At 47.6% G+C, this 21,164-nt stretch overlaps 1 protein-coding gene across 1 annotated transcript; it reads right to left on the bottom strand.

Annotated features, from left to right (window-relative positions):
* Window positions 1-1,658: 1,658 nt before the first annotated feature.
* On the bottom strand, window positions 1,659-7,149 carry RPL19 (ribosomal protein L19). Its single transcript, XM_084804446.1, has 6 exons — window positions 7,114-7,149; window positions 4,808-4,914; window positions 4,356-4,478; window positions 4,035-4,155; window positions 3,423-3,533; window positions 1,659-1,844 (listed from the first exon to the last, which is right to left on the bottom strand). The coding sequence occupies exons 1-6, from the start codon at window positions 7,116-7,118 to the stop codon at window positions 1,721-1,723; spliced, it is 591 nt and encodes a 196-aa protein (XP_084660572.1). The 5' UTR covers window positions 7,119-7,149; the 3' UTR covers window positions 1,659-1,720.
* Window positions 7,150-21,164: the final 14,015 nt, after the last annotated feature.

Below are 21,164 nucleotides of genomic sequence, written 5' to 3'. Positions count from 1 at the left end.
CAGAGGATGAGATGGCTAGTTAGCATCACCGATGCAATGAATATGAACTTGAGCACGCTCCGGGAAAGAGCGCAGGACAGGAAGGCCTGGCGTGCTATGGTCCATGGGGTCACGAAGAGTCGGACACGACTGAACGACTGAACAACAACAACAACAACATATCTTAGAACATGCCAACCAACTATGGCAGGCGCTCCTTGTGAGAGAACACACAAAGGATTCTTTGAAGATAGCTCTGATTTTCAACTTTCTAATAGATATTTTATTTACTCCAGCCTGAATTCATGATTTTAGCTTCTTCGTGAAGTTCCAAATTCTGATGAAGCACCAGCACAAAACAAAAATTAGGTACATGCATGCCATATTGGAGGCCTGCTGGATCTAATCCAATACTGTTCTCTTTATTTCTAAAGGTGTAAATATTGCAGGGCTGTGAGGTATTTAAGTGTTAGCTTCCGCAACATTAAGGCCCTCAGAACTATAATTTCAAGGTTATGTTTTATAGAAGCAAATCTCATACTATTACATCAACCATTCACAGTAATCATAAAGCACATGCAGGGTGGATAAGAGATCAGTGATCCTTTACAGAAAAAAAGATTGTAAGATTTTAACCCATATCTGAATTTTAAAATATCTGAATGTAATACAAACTTAAGAGTCTACACTTAAATGCTTAAAACCAAATATATGGCCCTTTTCTATGTAAAAAGAACAAACCAGGGGCTTGAGGGCATGCATTATAAATGACACTAGAATCATAGAATTGTAGGGTTGGAAGGGGACTATAGGACCCTTGAGTCCAACCCCCTGCTCAATGCAGGAATCCAAGCCAAAGCATCCCTGACAGATGGCTGCCCAGCTTCATCTTGAATGCCTCCAGTGTGGGAGAGCCCACCACCTCCCTAGGTAGTTGGTTCCATTGTCATATTGCACTAACAGTCAGGACATTTTTCCCCGATGTTCAGCCGGAATCTGGCTTCCTGTCACTTGAGCCCATTCTTCCGTGTCCTGCATTCTAGGGTGATCGAGAAGAGATCCTGGCCTTCTTCTCTGTGATAGCCTTTCAAGTACTTCAAGAGCGCTATCCTATCGTGTCTTGTATTTTAAATATTCATGATTTGCATAACATGCTGTGAAACAGCATGGAGATTTACTTCCCATATCACAGATTAAAACTGTTCAGTCCAGTAACTTCCTGTACCTGTGTTTCTTGAAAGTTCAGGTTAGTTGTGTTTTCAAGTTAAGTGATCTTGCTCAGCATCCTAGCTCATGTATAGAAAACCAAATAGAAATCCTTAATTTCATAATTACTCTCTGAAGCAGACATAAATCCTGTAAGCAAAAAGGCATGTGAACTACATGTCCAAATGTTCTGAATTATGCTTATGGGTAGTGTAAAGGCACTATGTAGTTGCAAATGTTTATTTGTTATCAACCAATTAGTATTCATACTTGTTCAGTAAATATAAGAAGCAAAAGGCTAGAAACTGGACTTAGAACAATGACTTAGATCTTTCCACACAGAGTGTTTATGCAACTCTAAAGCTGCAAGATTCTTTGCAGACAAAAGTTTTTGGACAAGCTGCTATGTTACCTAGAAAACAGGTTCCTTTTATTCTAAGTTCACCCCCATATCTAAGAAAAGCTACAAGACATAGGAGAGTTTAAAAGATTTATTAGATACTCTTTGAGCACTATGTACACCATAAGGCAGAAGTTATTTCTTAGTTTCTTCCTCCTTGGAGAGGGTCTTGATGATTTCCTCCTTCTTGGCTTGCAGACGCTCTTCACGGCGTTTACGGGCCTCCTTGGTCTTGGACCTGCGGGCCTCAGCCTGGTCACTGAAAAACAAAGGCTCATGAACGGCACAGCAACAGCAGACTCTCTCCATTACCATCAGTACACTCAATCATTATGTATATGCTGGGTGGATATTTGGGCCAATCCCAATTTTGTGGGACCATTCTTCCCCCACAAAAGTGAGTGAAGGATATGGGGGGGGGGCGGCGGCGAGTCTAAGACCTTTCACAAAGGAGAAATTCTTAAAATTCTTTTAAATATGAGGTGGCAAGGGTATCTTTTTTTTCTAGTAACAAAAGAAAACTCTAGCCAGATTGTAATTTAAAAGGTGAGACAACACCCATGCAAAAGGTCTTACAACTCTTAACTCCTACCTACCAAAGATAGATCTGAACATTTTGGCCCAGCACTGGTATATATATCTCAGAAACATTTCCCCCAGAAGGTACTTTGCCACTGCTGCCTGTCAACACTAGAAACCCAATTTCTACTTTCTGCAATGAATTAACCTGGATGCAACAATGTGACAACACTTCCCACCACTTCAGGTGGAGGCAGACATCAAATAGTCCAGTTCAGCAATAAAAGGACAGCTGATCTGATCACTCCTCCAACTGAAGCCCCATGGCAGTGGCAGGTGACAAAGACTAAAGAGAACAAACTTCAGGGTGGTTTGTGTTATGTTCTTTGCGTGAACTCAGATGGCCTTCTCTCCGTTCCATCAGCCAGGACAGCTAGGCTGGTGAGGACAAGGGAGAGGGCCTTCTCTGTGGTGGTACCCACTCTGTGGAACTCCCTCCCTAAGGAACTACACCATGTCCCCTCTTTAACGAGCTTCCGCCACACATTAAAAACGTGGTTGTTCAGGCAGGCATTTGGGGTGGGTTAGGGTATTTTTAGAAATACGATGTTTTAATGTGGAATTTTATTGTTTTAAAATGTTGTATTATTGTACATCGCCCAGAGTGGCCGGGTAACTGGCCAGATGGGCAATTAAGAAATTTAACAAACAAACAAACAAAAACGGCATACAGGATACTTTATTTATTGATTGATTGATTGCATTTATACCCCGCCTTTCTCCCTCTCGCAAGGAACTCAAGGCAGCTTACATTATCCTCCTCCTCACCGTTGTATCCTCACAACAACAACCCTGTGAGGTAGGTTGGGCTGAGAGTCTGTGACTGGCCCAAAGTCACCCAGTGAGCTTCCATGGCCAAGTGGGGACTAGAACCCTTTATAGAGGGAAGCCTACCTCAGTGTTCCGTCTTTAATGCACCTTGCTTGCTGTAACTGACCATCAGATTCTTTTGGATCACACCTCCCAAGGGAGAGGCAAATACTACACCCAAGAGCTCCTTTTCCCATATATTTGTGGGGGGCGGGAACAGGGAAGCATGGGGGACTATGAAGGTCTGCAGTATTCTGCTTTTCTTTTGATTCCTCAACCTGCAGCACCTTTTCACTACTGCTGCGGTTTCTTTTAAGAATTTTATAACTGCTATGCCAAGTGCAGTTCTTTACATAGGCAGGAGGCAAAGGAGGACAAGCCTAAAACCTACTCACACCCTAAAATGAGTAAATAACCCTGTCTAGTAGTGGAATGAGAAGATACTTACGCCAGAAGCTTCTTGCGAGCCTTGTCTGCCTTCAGCTTATGGATGTGCTCCATCAGGATCCGCTTGTTCTTGAACACATTACCCTTCACCTTCAAGTACAAGCTGTGATACCTATAGAAGGTGGAAGACACAACAAGGACTGACTTTGCCTCCCTAGAGTGCTGAACAAACAATAACACCTTAAGGGTGCAGTCCTGTGCATGTTTAGACAGAGAAAAGTCCTACAACTCCCAGCATTCCCATAGGATTGTGCCCTAACCAACTTTGCCTTGGCACCAGGAATGTGCTCTAAGTTGTCTTAATGCAGTTTCCCTCAACCTGGTGCCCTCCAGGTCTTTTGGAATGCAAATTCTATTAGCCCCAGCCAACATGGCCAATTCAGAGACGATAGGATTTGAGCTGCCTTTACATCATACAACTCAACTCCAGAATCCAGCATACTGCTCAGTAAACCTTCAATAAACTGGCCTTATTTGGCTGTAAAGCTTGGAAGAAAGACTCATCTATGAAGTTCCTTCTTCTGGTGTTTTAGTGAAAGAGTTACCCTCATTATCAGACAGTTAACTCCAGACATGCTCTAGGTGACAGAGTAAGTAAATATATTTGACTTACATATGGCGATCAATCTTCTTGGACTCCCTGTATCTGCGAAGCAGACGTCTCAAAATCCTCATCCTTCTCATCCAAGTAACTTTCTCAGGCATACGGGCATTGGCTGTACCTTTTCTTTTACCTGAAGAGCAATGAGGAGGATGTTAAACAGAATGAATCAACTTCCTGTGCTTTAAGTGCAAAGAAATTTGCAATTCTGCAAAGCCCCTTTAAGTACAGAATTAAAGCTATTCAGTGCCTCATTGCCACTCCTGCAGAAGGTCTGTCTAAAATCAACTCCCTCTAGAACTTGAGACAAAGTAAAGGGAAAACAGTATTTACCAATGCCCATGTGCCTGCCCTTACGACGAGCCAAAGTGTTTTTCCGGCACCGAGCTCGTGAGTGAACAGTCACTGGTTTGCGGATAATCAGACCATCTTTGATCAGTTTCCTGATCTGCTGGCCTAGAAGGTAGGAAAAACAATGAACAGGGATGATAAACAGTATTGCCAAGAAGAAACCTGCAGGTATGATTTTCACATAAATGTGCACAAACTATATTTATGCTCTCATCTGCAAACCAACAAGCACAATGCTGGCAAGTCCAAAGAAAAGGAAATAGAGATGTACTGAGTATCTGAATGGATATTTGTTATGTCCTATTATGTCTAAAGTACTCTAAAAATGTCAATTCACTTGGGTACCTATTACTGGGACTACAGTTAAGATAAGGAAGCTGCACATGACTGCATTAGAGCATATGACTCATGGATGTAGCAAACGATCCACTTACGAGAGTTGGCATTTGCAATTTCGTTGGTCTCATTGGGGTCCAACCAGACCTTTTTCTTGCCACAGCGCAGGACGCTGGAGGCCAGCCTCTTCTGGAGCCTTAACATACTGAGAACGTAAAAACACCACATACTGTTTAGAGATTTCAGAGGAGCAGAGAAAGTAGCCCAATTTGTGGACATTCCAGCTGGGAATTTATTCCAAGAATTCCCAGAATTGTTCATTTGGCATAGTTAAAACTATAAAAACTATACAAGAACCTGAGCCAAAAAGCTAAACCTTGGTTGTTCAGGACCTGTGAAGACCGATGAGCAGCTACATTTGAGATTTTAATTTTTATACCTGCAAATAAGGATTTAATCTATCCCAACAATTTTCTGATACATTATCACATGCCTGCTTAAGGGGCATCCTTTACACAGTGGAGGCTATATTACATGGGAACTCCTTCCTGGAACTCACTTTTCAACCATACACACAAGATAGAAGTGAGACATTTCCCCAGCCTTCAGATTCTATGCTATAACTTCAAACACACTTTATTAGCAGGACAATAGATTACTGAAGTAGAGCAAAATTAAACATTATTTATTAACATATTACCACACTCTTTAAACACCACAAAGTGGCTTATAACAAAGCTAAATTAACAGCCTAGGAGCTATTCAACCCCTGCACCTTTGTTTCCTTCAAAAGCTGCTGCTCATTATCCTTTTGCAGTCTGACACCTCTTTAGAAGAACTTTTTATTTGGGTGATTTGTGGTGACAGAAGCGCAGATATGTGTGTGAACAAATTTCACGTTGGTCATGAACTTACCAGGTAGACTTCACCTAACCACTCTTCTCTCAGAACCACTATTTACACAATGGGGGTGCAGGCCTACCTTCCCAAACTGTTGTAAGAATTACTGAAATAACACATTTAGCACTCTATACTCTGTTTGTATCACTGTTTGCCCAAACTAGGAGCTCAGTCTCAGATTACACTCGCAGTTCCAAAGAAGCCTTATGGTTCCTCTGAGAATTTCATGTCAAATTAGATCATAAACCACAGCTTCTTCAAGTCCTAAGAAGCTGCTTGTGGTTATCACCGAGGGCTACTTTTGAGGTGATTAAATTGCAGGTGGGGGATTGCAGGTTGAATGCTACTTCATACCAGTCTCTCTCTATCTGCAGACAGAAAACTATCTTGCCACAGAAAAGATTGGGTTTTGTGGAAGAAAACTGCGTCTAAAGAAAACTGCACATATATATAAGATGTAGATATGTTAATTTAAACTGACTAGTGTATAATTTATATATATTTTAAAGCTAACGCTCCCTAATTGAAGCTGGACTGTCTTTAATGAAAACTCTTGATTTAGGTACAAACGGGAACATCAGTAGCTTCCTTGAAAACAGCCAGATAAATCTGTTCCTTATGTTTATATGATAATTGTTGTGAACCGCCCAGAGCACTTCGGCTAGTGGGAGGTATAGAAATGTAATGAATAAATAAGTAACACTCAGCTGGCAGCAACTCTCTGGGACTTCAGTCGGCACTCTTTCCTAGCCCTACCTGGTGATGCCAGGGATTGAACTTGGGATGTTTTTGCATGCAAAGCATGTGCTCTACCACCGACCTATGGGAGTTAAAGCCCCAAACACCTAGAGGGCACCAAGCTGGGGAAGGTTTAGACTAGAAACCAGATACACTGCGGTGGGGAGAAGAGCACTCTGAATACTTGAAATGTGCTGCACGAAACACAGAGCGCTCTGGCTACTGGGCGGCACAGAAATTTTAACGCGACATCCCCTCTTCCCTCCCCGCTGCCTTTTCCTTGTGTGCCTTTTTTAGACTGTGTTCATGGATTCTAAGCCGCTCCGGGATCCTTTTCTGGCTGAGGAGCGGGATAAAAACACAGCAAACACATCTGTTTTAAGCGAAACGAATTCCCTGTCGCGGCTCCTCCCTCGCGAAGCCCCCCGCAAGTGCTTCCCCTTCCGAAGCTCCCTCCCGGGTCCCTCGAAACGCCCCCGCCCGGCGGCTCCTGCTCCGTGGGGAACCCTCACAGCCTCCCCGAGGCTCCTCCCCGCCAAAGAACCGTGGGGGCTGGAGGGGGCCCACAAGACCCTCGAGCCCAGCCCGTGCGCAGCGCAGGAGTCCACGAGAAGCGCCTCCGCCGGGCTCGCCCCCGCTGCACTCGGCCGCGCCGCGCCTCCCCCCGCCCCGCCGTCCCTCCGGGGCCGCCCGCAGCTCTGTACTTCGGCGCGGTAGAGCAACGCCTCGGCGTGGAGGCTCGAGGCCTCCCCGGCCAGCTCCTCACCTCATGGCGGCAGCGCCGACGGCACTGAACGGAAAGGACGGCGGCGCGGAGGGGCCGGGCTACTGCCCGCCGCGCGCGCGGGCCGTACCACCCCGAGCCCGACGCCGCCGGCGCCCTCTCTCCTCACCCGTCCTCCTCCCCTCGCCATTCCCCTCCACTGCAGTTAAAAGAGCATTAAACAATATGCGGGGGGAATAGATGGCACGACGCACGAAGCAAGGATTTCTTTAAGGCAACCGACTGCCCCCTCTAAAGGGTTCAGATTGGTATAGCCCAAAGCCACGCGCTGCGCCTGCGCCTATTTGTGGGTGCCTTGTCACGTGGCTGGTGTTTCTGGGGGAGCCGCGCCTGCGCCGAAAGCGGGCGTTCGAGCTTGCGCACGCGCACAAGCGTTACACGCTGCGCATTTGCTGGGCAACTCAAGCAGATGCGATTCGTCGCATTATAGAGATATGAAGCTTCCGGGTTTCTTGAGACCTTCCCCGCCCCCCCCCCCCAACTAACGGGGAAATCCAGGACTTCAACGTCGCTGTGATAATAAAGCAGCGTCTGTCCGTCTCCCACCCGCCGCAAAACAAAAGGCGTCGCCTGCGCTCTTTCTCGCTTGTGTTTTGTTTAGACGATGCGATTTATTTTTAGCGTTTGAGGCGGACTCCTACGTATGTCTAAAAAGGAGAAAAGGCCTGCAACTCCCAGCATGCCCCAGCCAGGCCTTTCCTCTGCCTAAACACGCGTAGGGTCGCGCCCCAAGGCGGAGTCCTGTGCATGGTTAAGCGTCTCAAGGCACCACCCTATGCACTTTTAGACAGAGCAAAGGCCTGGCTGGGGCATGCTGCGAGTTGTGGGCCTTTTCTCTGCCTAACGAGCATAGGGTTGTGCCTTGAAACACTTAACCATGTATAGGATTCCGTCTTGGGGCGCAACCCTATGCGTGTTTAGACAGAGCAAAGGCCTGGCTGGGGCATGCTAGGAGTTGTAGGCCTTTTCTCTGCCTAAACGTGCATAGGGTTGCGCCTGGAAACGCTTAACCATGCATAGGATTCGGCCTTGGGGCGCAACCCGATGTGTTTAGACAGAGCAAAGGCCTGGCTGGGGCATGCTGCGAGTTGTAGGCTTTTTCTCTGCCTATCAAGTATAGGGTTGTGCCTTGAAACACTTAACCATGCATAGGATTCCGCCTTGGGGCGCAACCCGATGCGCACTTGGACAGAGCAAAGGCCTGGCTGGGGCATGCTGGGAGTTGTAGGCCTTTTCTCTAGCTAAACGTGCACAGGGTTGCGCCTGGAAACGCTTAAAGCCATACCGTGCAAATGCCAGCAGCACCACGGTCGGCCACCACCATTACCCCCTCTCGGTATTTTGGGGTGGCTTGCTGTGGCTTAGAAGAGGGAGGGAGGGTTACGACAGCCCTGCAAAGCAGTCCGCCGTTGCTCCGGCGGAGGGAGGGCAGCGCCTGGCTTGGCTCTGCAGCGAAAAGCGCCCCGCACAAAACACCCCTCAGCCTGCAGCGAAGGCTAATCGCCTTAAATTGCGCCCTCGCGGCCTGCCGGAGCCCAGCGGCTCGCAGAAGCGTTGCTCTCCCTCGCCTTGCGCGCGAGCCCGTTGTGCTTCCGCGTCGTGAAAGCACAGAGAGCGCGGTGAGGCCCCCGCCCGGGCCGCGAGGCCGTCACGCGGGGCGGAAACGCGGCGGTGTCCGAGACGAGCTCGGACGGCGAGCGCTCTCGGCGACTCCCGGCATCAGCAGCCGGTGGCTGACTCGGCTTCCGCGGCGCCGCAGCCGCGACCGCCGAGGCTTGCCCGGACGTGTCTCTAAAAAGTGCGCCTGCGCAGCCTCTCGAGCGCCGCTAGAAATGGGCCCAGGGAGAAGGGGCAGCTGCTGTTGCTGGCCGGCCGGGAGCGGCTAGCTGGGCGCGAGGCTGTGCCGGGCGGGCGAGCGGGCTTTCAGGCTGCCCCACCTCACAGCGTTGTTGTGAGGGCAGCATGGGGTGTGGCGGGGACCAAGCGTGCCTGCTGAGCTCCCTGGAGGAAAAGTGGAATATAGAAGATGCTGATGCTGGGTGGGCGGGCGCCCTTCAAGGTTGCAGGTGAATGTAAGCACTTACAGTCTGATCCTTAACATGTTTACTCAGAAGTAAGCCTTCCGAGTCCAACGAGACATTTCCTGGGAAATATGCCTTAAAACTGCAAACTCAAAGAGAAATCGGCTACTCGGTGGGGGAGTTTGAATCGGTCCCTTTGTCACGGTCAGATCACCTCCTGTTGAGAGACTGACAGCTGCCTTTCCCCTTTGCGAGGGTGTCCTCCCCCCGGGAGGTTAATGGATGCGGATGGTTTCCTGAGGGCTCCAGGGGGATTTCCGGCTGCTGTGGCTGGCGCTTGGTCGATCTGGGGAATTGTAGAAATGACCAGGGTGGCTGATGGTGTTGCTGCTGAGCGCTGTTGTAGCACTCATAGCAGCGCCATGGTATACCCCTGAGCTGAGAGGAATGAAGCAAACATAGGAGGCAGCTGGAGGAGAACTCCTAGTGGACACGATCAGTGATGTGGGCCTACGATCAGGTATGGTCAGGAGTGGTGAAGGTGGCAAGGAGACAACATCTCACTGCCTCTATTCAGTCCTCCACATGCTGCCCAGCAGAGTTTTTTTTTTAAGGGTTATCCGGGGTCTATTCTATGCTGGCCCTAAAGACACTGGGCTTGTCTGAGGCTGGCTGGAATATACTTGCTAGGCACTTCCAGGATAAGATCTCTTGCATCTGCTATGACTTAGACTGCAGTGTTACAGCAGATGAATCAGGTGAGGTTCCCAGAGTACAGCCTGGTCTGGTTTTCTTGGATGAGTTTCAGTTGGTGCAGCTGGAAGACATTGACAATATGCTTGGACGGGTTCATGCGGCCACTTCCATACTGGATCCTTGCCCTTCTTGGCTTACAAAAACCAGCAGGGAGGGACCAGCTGGCTGGGCCAGGGAGGTAATGAATGCTTCCTTGTGAGAGGGAGTAGTTCCTTGCTGTCTGAAAGAGGTGGTGGTGAGACCACTCCTGAAGAAATCCTTGACCTGGGAGATCTTAAGGACCATAGGCCAGTGGGAAAGGTGGTAGCCAAGCAGCTCCAGACATTCTTGGATGAGACTGATTACCTGGAACCATTTCAGTTGGGGTTTTGGCACACCAAGGAAACAATCTTAGTCACCCTATGGCAGGAGAGAGACAGGGGGAGTGTGACCCTGTTGATACTCCTGGATCTCACAGTGGCTTTCAATACCATCAACCATGGTATCCTTCTGGAATGACTCTCTGAGTTGGGAGTGGAGGGTACTGTGTTGTGGTGGTTCTGCTCGTATTTGGATAGCTGGCTCCGGGAAGTGGTGCTTGGGGAATATTGCTCAGCCCCATAGATTCTCCAGCATGTAGTTCCTCAGGGGTCAGTTTTGTCCACCATGCTATTTAACATCTATATGAAACTGCTAAGTGGGGTCATCTGGAGTTTGTTGCCATCAGTATGCTGATGATACACAGCTCTACTTCTCCCTTTCATCTTTATCAGGTGAGGCTGTGGATGAGCTAAATCCGTGCCTGGCTGCAACAATGGGCTAATAAACTGAAGCTCCATCCAGACAAGACTTAAATGCTATTAGTGGGTAGTTCTTCTGACTGGATAGATGGTGCTCAACATGTTCTGGATGGGGTTGCACTCCCCCTGAAGGAGCAGGTTTGTAGCTTGGGGGTTCTCCTGGAGCCATCTCTATCACTTGAGGTTCAGGTAACCTCAGTGGCACAGAGTGCCTTCTACCAGCTTTGGCTGGTGGCCCAGCTACCCCCCCCCATCTGAACACGGATAACCTGGTTTCAGTAGTCTATGCTCTGTTGATCTCCAAGTTAGATTACTGCAATGCTCTGTGTGTGGGGCTGCCCTTGAAGATAGTTCAAAGCTGCAGCTTGTGCAAAATGCAGCAGCCAGATTAATAACTGGGACCAGAAGGTCTGAGCAAATAAAAACAATTTTAGCCCATTTGCATTGACTGCCTTTATGTGCCTGAGCCTGATTCATGGTGTTGGCTTTAACTGATAAAGCCTTACACAGTTCTGGTCTGCAATACCTGATGGAATGCCTCTCCCAACATGAATCTACCCAGACACTATGATCAACATCTGAGGCCTTCCTCCGAGTCCCTCCTCCAAGGGAGCCTGGGAAGGTGGCAACAAGGGAGAGGGCCTTTTCAGTGGTGGGCCCCACACTTTGGAATGAGCTCTGGAACTCAGACCTGCTTGGCACCAACACAGTCACCTTTTTGACACCAAGTTAAGACTGCCCTCTACTCCCGGGCATTTAATGGCATATGATGGGGCCCTTATGTAAGCTGTCTTGAACAGGTCTGTTATTGAAGCTGTTTACTAAAATTGTTTTTAGCTATTTAAATTGTGTATGTTATAAATTTTTAGATTATGTTTTATTATAATGTTGTATTCTGTAAATCCCCTTCATGGATCACTGCCTTGTTGTGGCGAAGGGGCTTGCGTAACTCAGTGAAGCCATAAGCTATGCCGTGCAGGGCCACCCAAGGCGGACAGGTCATGGCAGAGAGTTCTGACAAAATGTGGTCCACTGGAGAAGGAAATGGCAACCCACTCCAGTATTCTTGCCAAGAAAACCCCATGGAACGTATCACAAGGCTAAAAGAGATGACGCCGGAAGATGAGCCGCTCAGGTCGGAAGGTGTCCAATATGCTACTGGGGAAGAGCAGAGGGTATTTCCAAGTAGCGCCAGAAAGAGTGAAGCGGCTGGGCCAAACCCGAAAGGACACTCAGCTGTGGATGTGTCTGGTGGTGAAAAGAAAATCCGATGCTGTAAAGAACAATATTGTTTAGGAACCTGGAATGTCAGATCAATGAATCAAGGTAAGCTGGAGGTGGTCAAACATGAGATGGCAAGATTGAACATCGACATCTTGGGAATCAGCAAACTAAAATGGACAGGCATGGGTGAATTTAATTCAGGTGACCATCATATCTACTATTGTGGGCAAGAATCCCTTAGAAGAAATGGAGTAGCACTCATAGTCAACAAAAGGGTGGGAAAAGCAGTACTGGGGTACAATCTTAAAAACGATAGAATGATCTCAGTACGAATCCAAGGGAAACCATTCAACATCACAGTAATTCAAGTCTATGCCCCAACCACTGAGGCCGAAGAAGCTGAGGTTGATCGGTTCTATGAAGACCTACAACACCTTCTAGAACTAACACCAAAAAAAGATGTCCTCTTCATCATAGGGGATTGGAATGCTAAAGTAGGAAGTCAAGAAATCACTGGGATAACAGGCAGGCATGGCCTTGGTGTACAAAATGAAGCAGGACAAAAGCTAATAGAGTTTTGCCAAGAGAACATGCTGATCATAGCAAACACTCTTTTCCAACAGCACAAGAGGCGACTCTACACATGGACGTCACCAGATGGTCAATATCGAAATCAGATTGATTATGTCCTTTGCAGCCAAAGATGGAGAAGCTCCATACAGTCAGTAAAAACAAGACCTGGAGCTGACTGTGGCTCAGATCATGAGCTGCTTCTTGCAAAATTTCGGCTTAAATTGAAGAACGTAGGGAAACAACTAAACCGTTCAGGTATGACCTAAATCATATCCCTGATGAATATACAGTGGAGGTGAGGAATAGATTTCAGGGATTAGACCTGATAGACAGAGTGCCTGAGGAACTATGGACGGAGGTCCGTAACATTGTTCAGGAGGCAGCAACGAAATCCATCCCAAAGAAAAAGAAATGCAAGAAAGCAAAGTGGCTGTCTGATGAGGCTTTACAAGTAGCTCACGAAAGAAGGGAAGCGAAAAGCAAGGGAGAAAGGGGAAGATATACCCAACTGAATGCAGAGTTCCAGAGAATAGCAAGGAGAGACAAGAAGGCCTTCTTAAATGAACAATGCAAAGAAATCGAGGAAAACAACAGAATGGGAAAGACTAGAGATCTCTTCAAGAAAATTGGAGATCTCAAGAGAACGTTTTGTGCAAAGACGGGCATGATAAAGGACAAAGAAGGCAGGGACCTAACAGAAGCAGATGAGATTAAGAACAGGTGGCAAGAATACACAGAAGAACTATACAGGAAAGATCTGAATGTCCCTGTTAGCCATGATAGTGCGGTCACTGAACTTGAGCCGGACATCCTAGAGAGTGAAGTCAAGTGGGCCTTAGGAAGCATTAGTAACAACAAAGCTAGCGGAGATGACAGTATTCCAGCCGAGCTATTTAAAATCCTAAAAGATGATGCTGTTAAAGTGCTGCATTCAATATGCCAACAAATCTGGAACACTCAACAGTGGCCACAAGACTGGAAAAGGTCAGTTTACATTCCAATTCCAAAGAAGGGCAACGCCAAAGAGTGTTCAAACTACCGCACAATTGCGCTCATTTCACATGCCAGCAAGGTGATGCTCAAAATCCTACAAGCTAGGCTTCAGCAGTATGCGAACCGAGAACTGCCGGAAGTACAAGCTGGGTTTCGAAGAGGCAGAGGAACTAGAGATCAAATCGCCAACATTCGCTGCATCATGGAGAAAGCAAGAGAATTCCAGAAAAACGTCTATTTCTGCTTCATTGACTACGCTAAAGCCTTTGATTGTGTGGATCACAACAAACTGTGGCAAATTCTTAAAGTGATGGGAGTACCAGACCACCTTAGCTGTCTCCTGAGAAACCTGTACGAGGGTCAAGAAGCAACAGTAAGAACCAGACATGGAACAACCGATTGGTTCAAAATTGGGAAAGGAGTACGACAAGGCTGCATATTGTCACCCTGCTTATTTAACTTATATGCAGAGTACATCATGAGAAATGCTGGGTTGGATGAATCAGAGGTCGGAATTAAGATTGCTGGGAGAATTATCAACAACCTCCGATATGCAGACGATACCACCCTAATGGCAGAAAGCGAAGAGGATCTCAAGAGCCTCTTGTTGAGGGTGAAAGAGGAGAGTGCAAAAGCTGGTTTGAAACTCAACATTAAAAAAACTAAGATCATGTCATCTGGCCCTATCACTTCCTGGCATATAGAAGGGGAAGAAATGGAAGCAGTGACAGATTTTACTTTCTTGGGCTCCAAGATCACCGCAGACGGTGACTGTAGCCATGAAATTAAAAGACGCTTGCTCCTTGGGAGGAAAGCTATGGCAAACCTAGACAGCATAGTAAGAAGCAGAGACATCACCTTGCCGACAAAGGTCCGTCTAATCAAAGCTATGGTTTTCCCAGTAGTAATGTATGGCTGTGAGAGCTGGACTATAAGGAAGGCTGAGCGCCGAAGAATTGATGCTTTCAAACTGTGGTGCTGGAGAAGACTCTTACGAGTCCCCTGGACTGCAAGGAGGTCAAATCAGTCCATCCTAAAGGAAATCAACCCTGAGTGCTCATTGGAAGGACAGATAATGAAGCTGAAGCTCCAATATTTTGGCCACCTAATGCGAAGAGAAAACTCCCTGGAAAAGACCCTGATGCTGGGAAAGACTGAAGGCAAAAGGAGAAGGGGACGGCAGAGGATGAGATGGCTAGATAGCATCACGGATGCAATGAATATGAACTTGAGCACACTCCGGGAGAGAGCGCAGAACAGGAAGGCCTGGCTTGCTATGGTCCATGGGGTCACGAAGAGTCGGACACGACTGAATGACTGAACAACATTCTGTAAATGGTTTTATAATGTTGTTGTGTGTGTGTGTGTGTGTGTGTGTGAATTGTTGTGAATCGCCCAGAGAGCCTCGCCTACTGGGCGGTACAGAAATGAAATTATCGTTAATAATAGCAGCATATATTCGTAACCTGTCTCGCTATTCTATTTGTTTCTATTCTGCTCCTTTCCTTCTGCTTCCCTATAATCCTTAACAGCACCAGTTCACATGTAATGGCAGCCATGGGCTGTCAGGGATGAGTGGGAGAGTGTGGGCTTGTCTGCAGCATGCCAGTCATTCCCACTTTTAGGGCATCTCTACACCTGCAATTTATCGCACATTCATGATTGGCCACTCATGGAAGTTTGCAGGTCCATTACATGATGTCATAATCTTCCAACGATTTTCCTGCCATTTCCCCCTGCTTGTCCCGTGTTATCCCCAAATGGGAAAATGCAGTATTTTTTCAGCCCATGCAACAGGTGCGTTGAGGGTGCAGTCATGACGACGATAGCAGTGATGTCAGGGTGGTGGGCGTGTCGGCATACCAACCTGCCGGCTTGCCGCGAGGGAAACCATTGGTTGACTTTACATGTGAACCAGATCTTTGTCTGCTCAGTACACTCCACTGACATAGAACATCAAGGAAACATAGCTGAGCTATATTTGTGGAACTCCTTTCATCTGGAAGCTAAGCAAAGCCCTAGCCAAAACGATGTTTCAGAAGCAGTGTAAAGGAGGCAGGTAACTGGCAGTTGGGGTTAAGTGTGTGTGTGTGTGTGTAGGGAAAGAAATAGTTAAAGTATTGAAAAGTTTTTTGCTGTTTTAATGTGTTCAAGGGCGCAATCCTATGCATGTTTAGACAGAAGAAAGTCCCGCAATTCCCAGCATTTAGGAATGCTGGGAGTTGTAGGACTTTCTTCTGTCTAAACATGCATAGGATCGCACCCTAAACCATGCTTTGATGTTCTCTCAGCATCTGGGCTATGGCATGGTATGAACTCAAATAGTAGGACTTTGTTTGTTTTTGTGATGAAATGTGGGATTTATTTAAAGAAGTGCCAGTATCTTTTTACTGACTGCAGTGTTGTTCATATGAGCATTTATATCAGCAGAACTTCAAGTTTGACACACACCCATGAAAGCAGAGCTGTGTGCTGGATCCCTTAACTTTTTCTCTAGAGAACCAACTTTCTAAAGGTGCAGTCCTACGTAAGACAGAAAAAAAAGCCTACAACTCCCAGTCTGCTATGCCCCAGCCTACTAGGCTGGGGCATGCTGGGAGCTGTAGGCTTTTTTTCCTATCTAAACTTGCATAGGATTGCACCCTATGTTGGTTTTAAACTGGAGAGAGTATGGTGAAACATGTGCTTATTTGTTGCCTGTGAAAAGTTGTAGATTCTTGCTCAATGTTGTGTGAACCAGCTGGTACTGGAATTTTTATTTTCTCACTAGCGAAGGTTGGTTTTGAGATGTGCTGTTCCATGGTAGTAATCCCTTAAGGATCCATTGTAGCATTTTGCAGTAAGGGCAACACTACACAAACTACAGAAATCATATGTGGGCTTTGCTCTTGGACAGCACAGACCAATGCACTTCCCATGTGGGTTAAGTGTGTATTTACACATTGCAACTCTTTCAAGATCCCCAGTTTCCATCACACACCAGCTGTAGTTTTCCTTTTAACCTGAAACTCCCTCTTCAACTTCTTTTGCTCTTTCATCCTTCCTGTTTTTCCCTTGCAACCTCTTCTTGGTTACTCAGTCCCTTGGGAGAGCTTGGCTGCCGGTGGAAGAACCAATGAGAGAAATGAAATTCTGGAAGCAGCTGCAACAAAACAAGCCAGATTTCTTCTCTGTGAAAACCTGCTGCAGACAATTACAGAGTAGAAACTGGTGCAGGCACATGCATACTTATATTCCACAGGACCAAGCTAACTTCCCTGGAGAGCAATTGAAGCCTCAGAGAAAACCAGGAGATAAACATTTATTACAGGAAGTTCAGCACTAATTCACCCTCTTTCAGTGCCAGCCAAAGGGGCTATGTCAAGGATCCCAAAGCCAGAAACAAGCTACTCAAGGAAAGTCTAATAGAGACTTCCTCTTTGCTTTGCTGGCAATGGAGCTAAAGACTTCCATAGCCTCTTTGAACACTTCAGAGCTTGGATCTGTAGAAGCTCAAGATTAGCAAAGTTTCTGTTAATGTTGAAAATGGTCACGCTGTCTTGCAACATCTGCATGCAAAGATCTTTGACTCCCTAGTCTACTTACTTTTCCCTACAGCCCAGCTAAACAGCTGGGCTTCAGAGAAAAGACCAGAACAGTGACTCCAAAGCAGCCAGGATTGCCGCCTTACCGCCGCTGGTGAAGCAGCACTCCTGAGCAGGGGCACTGCATGTGCCCCCTGCGCTCTGAAGGCGGCAGGATCACTTTTTCGTGCCCCAAATGTCTGAGAAAGTAATCCCAGTCAGGGCCACTGGGGAGTCAATCTCCCCAGCGACCCCAAAGCAGCCCATCCTCTGTGTGCACGTGTTCACGTGCACTCCTAGCAGTTCCAGAACAGCGATCCCAGTCGCTGTTGCAGAGCACAGGGCAGGTTTCAGCAATCCTGAAGCAGTTGGGGTCCTTGCTTCCCTGCCACTACTGGCAGTGAGAAAGCACTCCTGATAGGGGTCGCAGAGAAGGCCTTCGGCTCCTCCCACAGTGCCCCTGAAGCACCCTGTTCCCTGAGTGCATGTGTACGCACATGCCTGGCCCTCAGCCAACACCAGAAGTAGCCTTCAGGGCCAAAAAGATTTTGCACCCAACCAAGTGAGCTTTTGTTTTCCCAAGGCTCATCATCTCCTCTTGCAGAGGAGCTGAGCTGCACTGCCTGCGGACCTCTCAGAAGATGTTTTCTGCAGCAGAATCGTATGCATGCTTACCAGTGGTGTTGTGGTAAATTTTGAACTGCAGGCACTCATCATGACAGTCCCCATAGCCACACTCTGAGGAGAGTCCAAACATTCAGGGAGCTGCGTTGATCCATATCAACAAACCAGTTCTAGCAGTTTTATCTCTACCAGGAGCAGCGCTTTTGTAAAGCGAATACGTTTTAAGTGTCCATTCAAGACCAAGGCACCTCAAAATAGCTTTCCTTACTCCAGGAAACAATATATGGTTGCTGGGGAATTATTATTATTCGATTTATGAGTTGTCCTATAGCCAAAGCTCTCAGAGTGACATGCATAATAAAAGCAAAAAACAATACAACCAACGATAAAAATCAATAATAAAACACATTAAAAATAGTTTTAAAAGCAGCAATGAAAAGTCAAAATTTTAAAAAAGGTAAAGGTAAAAAAAATACAGCAGTACATATATTGAAAATAAAGCAAGCGGCAGTTTAAAAAGCCTGGAAAAATAAAATGGTCTTTGCCTGGTGCTGAAAAGTGAACAAATTAGGCACCAGGCAAAACTCTCTAGGGAGGGCATTCCACAATTTGGGGGCCACTGTAGAAACAGCTTGCATATGAGTACAAGATCTGGGATTATTTAGCTTAGGAAAAAAAGGGCAAGTAAGGGGAGACATGATAGAGGAATAAAAATTATGCATGGTGTGGAAAAAAGCATAGGAAGACGCTTTTTTCCTCTCATAATACTGGAACCCAGGGTCATTCCATGAAGGTGATTGGTGGGAGGTTCAGGACAGATAAAAGGAAGTATTTCTTTACATGGCCCATAGTTAAACTATGGAATTCAACTTCCACAAGATGTAGTGATGGCCACCTGTTTGGGTGGCTTTAAAAGGGGGTTGGACACATTTCTGGAGGAGAAGGCGATCAATGGCTACTAGTCTTGATGGCTATATGCTACCTCTGGTATCGGAGGCAGTATGCCTATGTATACCAGTTGCTGGGGAACATGGGCAGGTGGGTGCTATTGCACTTATGTCCTGCTTGTGGGTTTCCCATTGGCTGCTGGTTGCCCACTGTGTGAATAGAATGCGGACTAGATGGACCCTTGGTCTGATCCAGCAGGGCTCTTCTTATGGTCTTATGAGTAGCCACCCACCAAATCTCAATGTGTGGGGGTTCTTGGAGCAGGGCCTTGGATGACTATCTCAGGACGCAGGCAGGAACATATGGGAAGAGGCAGTCCCTTAGATATTGTGGCCCCAAGCCATGAAGGACTTTGTAGGTTAACGCCAGCACCTGGAATTGGGCCTGGAAACAAACTAGGAGACAGTGAAGATGGTGCAATACCAGCATAATATGATTATAATGTCCACTTCCACTCAGTACCATAGCTGCCATGTTTTGTTCTAACTGAAGTTTCCAGACTGCCTTCAAGGGCAGCCCTATGTGCAACACACTGCAGTAATCCAGCCAGGAGGTTACCAAGGCATGGAACACTAAAGCCAGGCTGCTACTATCCAGGTAGGGTCGTAGCTGACATACCAGCCTAAGGTGGTAAAAGGCATATCAAGCCACAGGAGACACTTCTGCCTCTAGTGACAAATCTGGATCTACAAGAACCCCCAAGCTATGTATTTGATCCTTTAGGGCAGGGTCCCAAACTGTTTTTGGACCCATGGAACATTTGGGAATTGGAGAAACTGCTGTGGACACCACCACAAAGTGGCTCCCATGGAGGCTGTGGCTAGTCACATAATGGCTGCCGTGGGGTCCTGGCTAGTGAAAAGCTGGAGAGGTGTGCGTGTGGGGACACAAATAGTGGGGGTAGAGGCTGGGCGGGAGTGGGGAGAGAATGACAGCCTCACAGATACTTACTTTATTGATTGATTGATTGCTTTTTAGCCAATCAGGCCATCTGCATAAAAAACAAATAGAATTCTCATATCAACCAGAAGGGGAACCAAAATACAAATTGTTAATAATTAACAAAAACAAATTAAAAACATTTTAAAATCCTAAAACAATATTTAAACAGTCAATAAAACATTGACTGTTTAAAAAAACCAAATCTGTAAACATAAATACTATAATCAATGGCATCAAAAGCCACTGAGAGGTCGAGGAGAATCAACAGGGTTGCACTTCCCGCCTCTCTCCCAGCACAGTTCATCCCACAGGGTGACCAAGGCAGTTTCTGTGCCGAAACCCCGATTCAAATGGATCTAGAAAAACTTTCATCCAAGAGTGACTGGATCCGATCGGCCAATGCATTCCCCCCTCTACTGTGAGGATTGTCACTGAGCTCAGAGGGACCAGAGAATGCTAGAGGATGTCCGCTTCCCCGCTGAGAAAGAAGTGTAGGTGCTGCGTCCCTGTGAGCCCCAGCTCCATTACACCCCTGATGCTTCCTCAGAAGCCCCGCTGCGCTGAGTGGGGCTTTCTACCTAGTATGTTTAGGATTGCAGTTTAATTGCCAATTCATAGTGCTTAATACATCTTAACTAATGTGGAACAGAGGAAAGCAAAGGCAAAATTGGGGGATCAGACTTCTAAGAGGGAGCTAGAGCAGTCAGTCTTAAGGCCAAGTGTTTCTACCTTGGCGTGGGACAGCTGGCAAACCTGCAGACCTATATAGGGAGAGAACGTGGTTAGCGGGTGCTTCTAAGGAAGGGAATAGAAACAGGATGTTGAAATGCAAGGGCTTGGCTTTCCCCCTCTGACCCCAGCCACTTTGGGACGGGGTAAGGGAGCGAGGGGCAGGGGGAGGAGCTGTACTCTGCAGGAGAAGCAGGGGCTGCCCGCAGGCAGCAGAAAGAAGCAGCGATGGTGCTGGAGGCGATGCCTGGCGCCTCTGAATAGTCTGGAGACCATGACCTGGTGTCTCTTAGGCCTGGCGCTGTCGTCCACCTCCGGGGGCGGCGGGGGGGGGGAGGCAGAAGTGAGACAGGAGAGCCTCCCGCCCCAACCTAGTGCCTTCCAGATGTGTCCCAGCCAGCTGTGCTGACTGGGGGTTCTGGGAGCCGTAGTCCAGCACATCTGGAGGGCTCCAGGTCCGAGAAGGCTGCAGGAAAGAAAGCAGGGCATGTAGAGATGGCTGGACGTGGGAAACGAGGTAGACTCGACCTCCCTGTGCAAATTAAAGTGAAACGGGGGTCCTATAAGAACCCGCTGCGCCTCCACCCCCTGCGCGCCCGCGTCCCGTCCCCTGCGCGCGCGGAGCCTCAGCCAAGAGCAGCCCGAAAACGCGGCGCCGGGGGTGCGCTGAGAGGCTCGGGGCCGCGCGCCTCCCGTCCAGCCAGTCCAGACCAACGGCCCGGCGCCTCAGGGCCCCCCAAGCGGTTGCACAGATGAGCATCCCTGCCCGCCGAGCTGCCAAAGGAGCCCCCCATGCTGCCACCCTCCGCCTGGCAATGCGAGAGCGCAGGGATAACTGCTTCGTATGAAAGGGTCTGGATCCTTTCGCGGGCCCTGCCGCT

This window comes from Heloderma suspectum, chromosome 6, assembly GCF_057233095.1.
Source record: "Heloderma suspectum isolate Gila_16-S chromosome 6, 16-S_ref, whole genome shotgun sequence".
NCBI lineage: Eukaryota > Metazoa > Chordata > Lepidosauria > Squamata > Helodermatidae > Heloderma > Heloderma suspectum.
The sequence above is the reverse complement of the archived record's forward strand: the minus strand, read 5'-3'. Positions and strand labels throughout refer to the sequence as shown.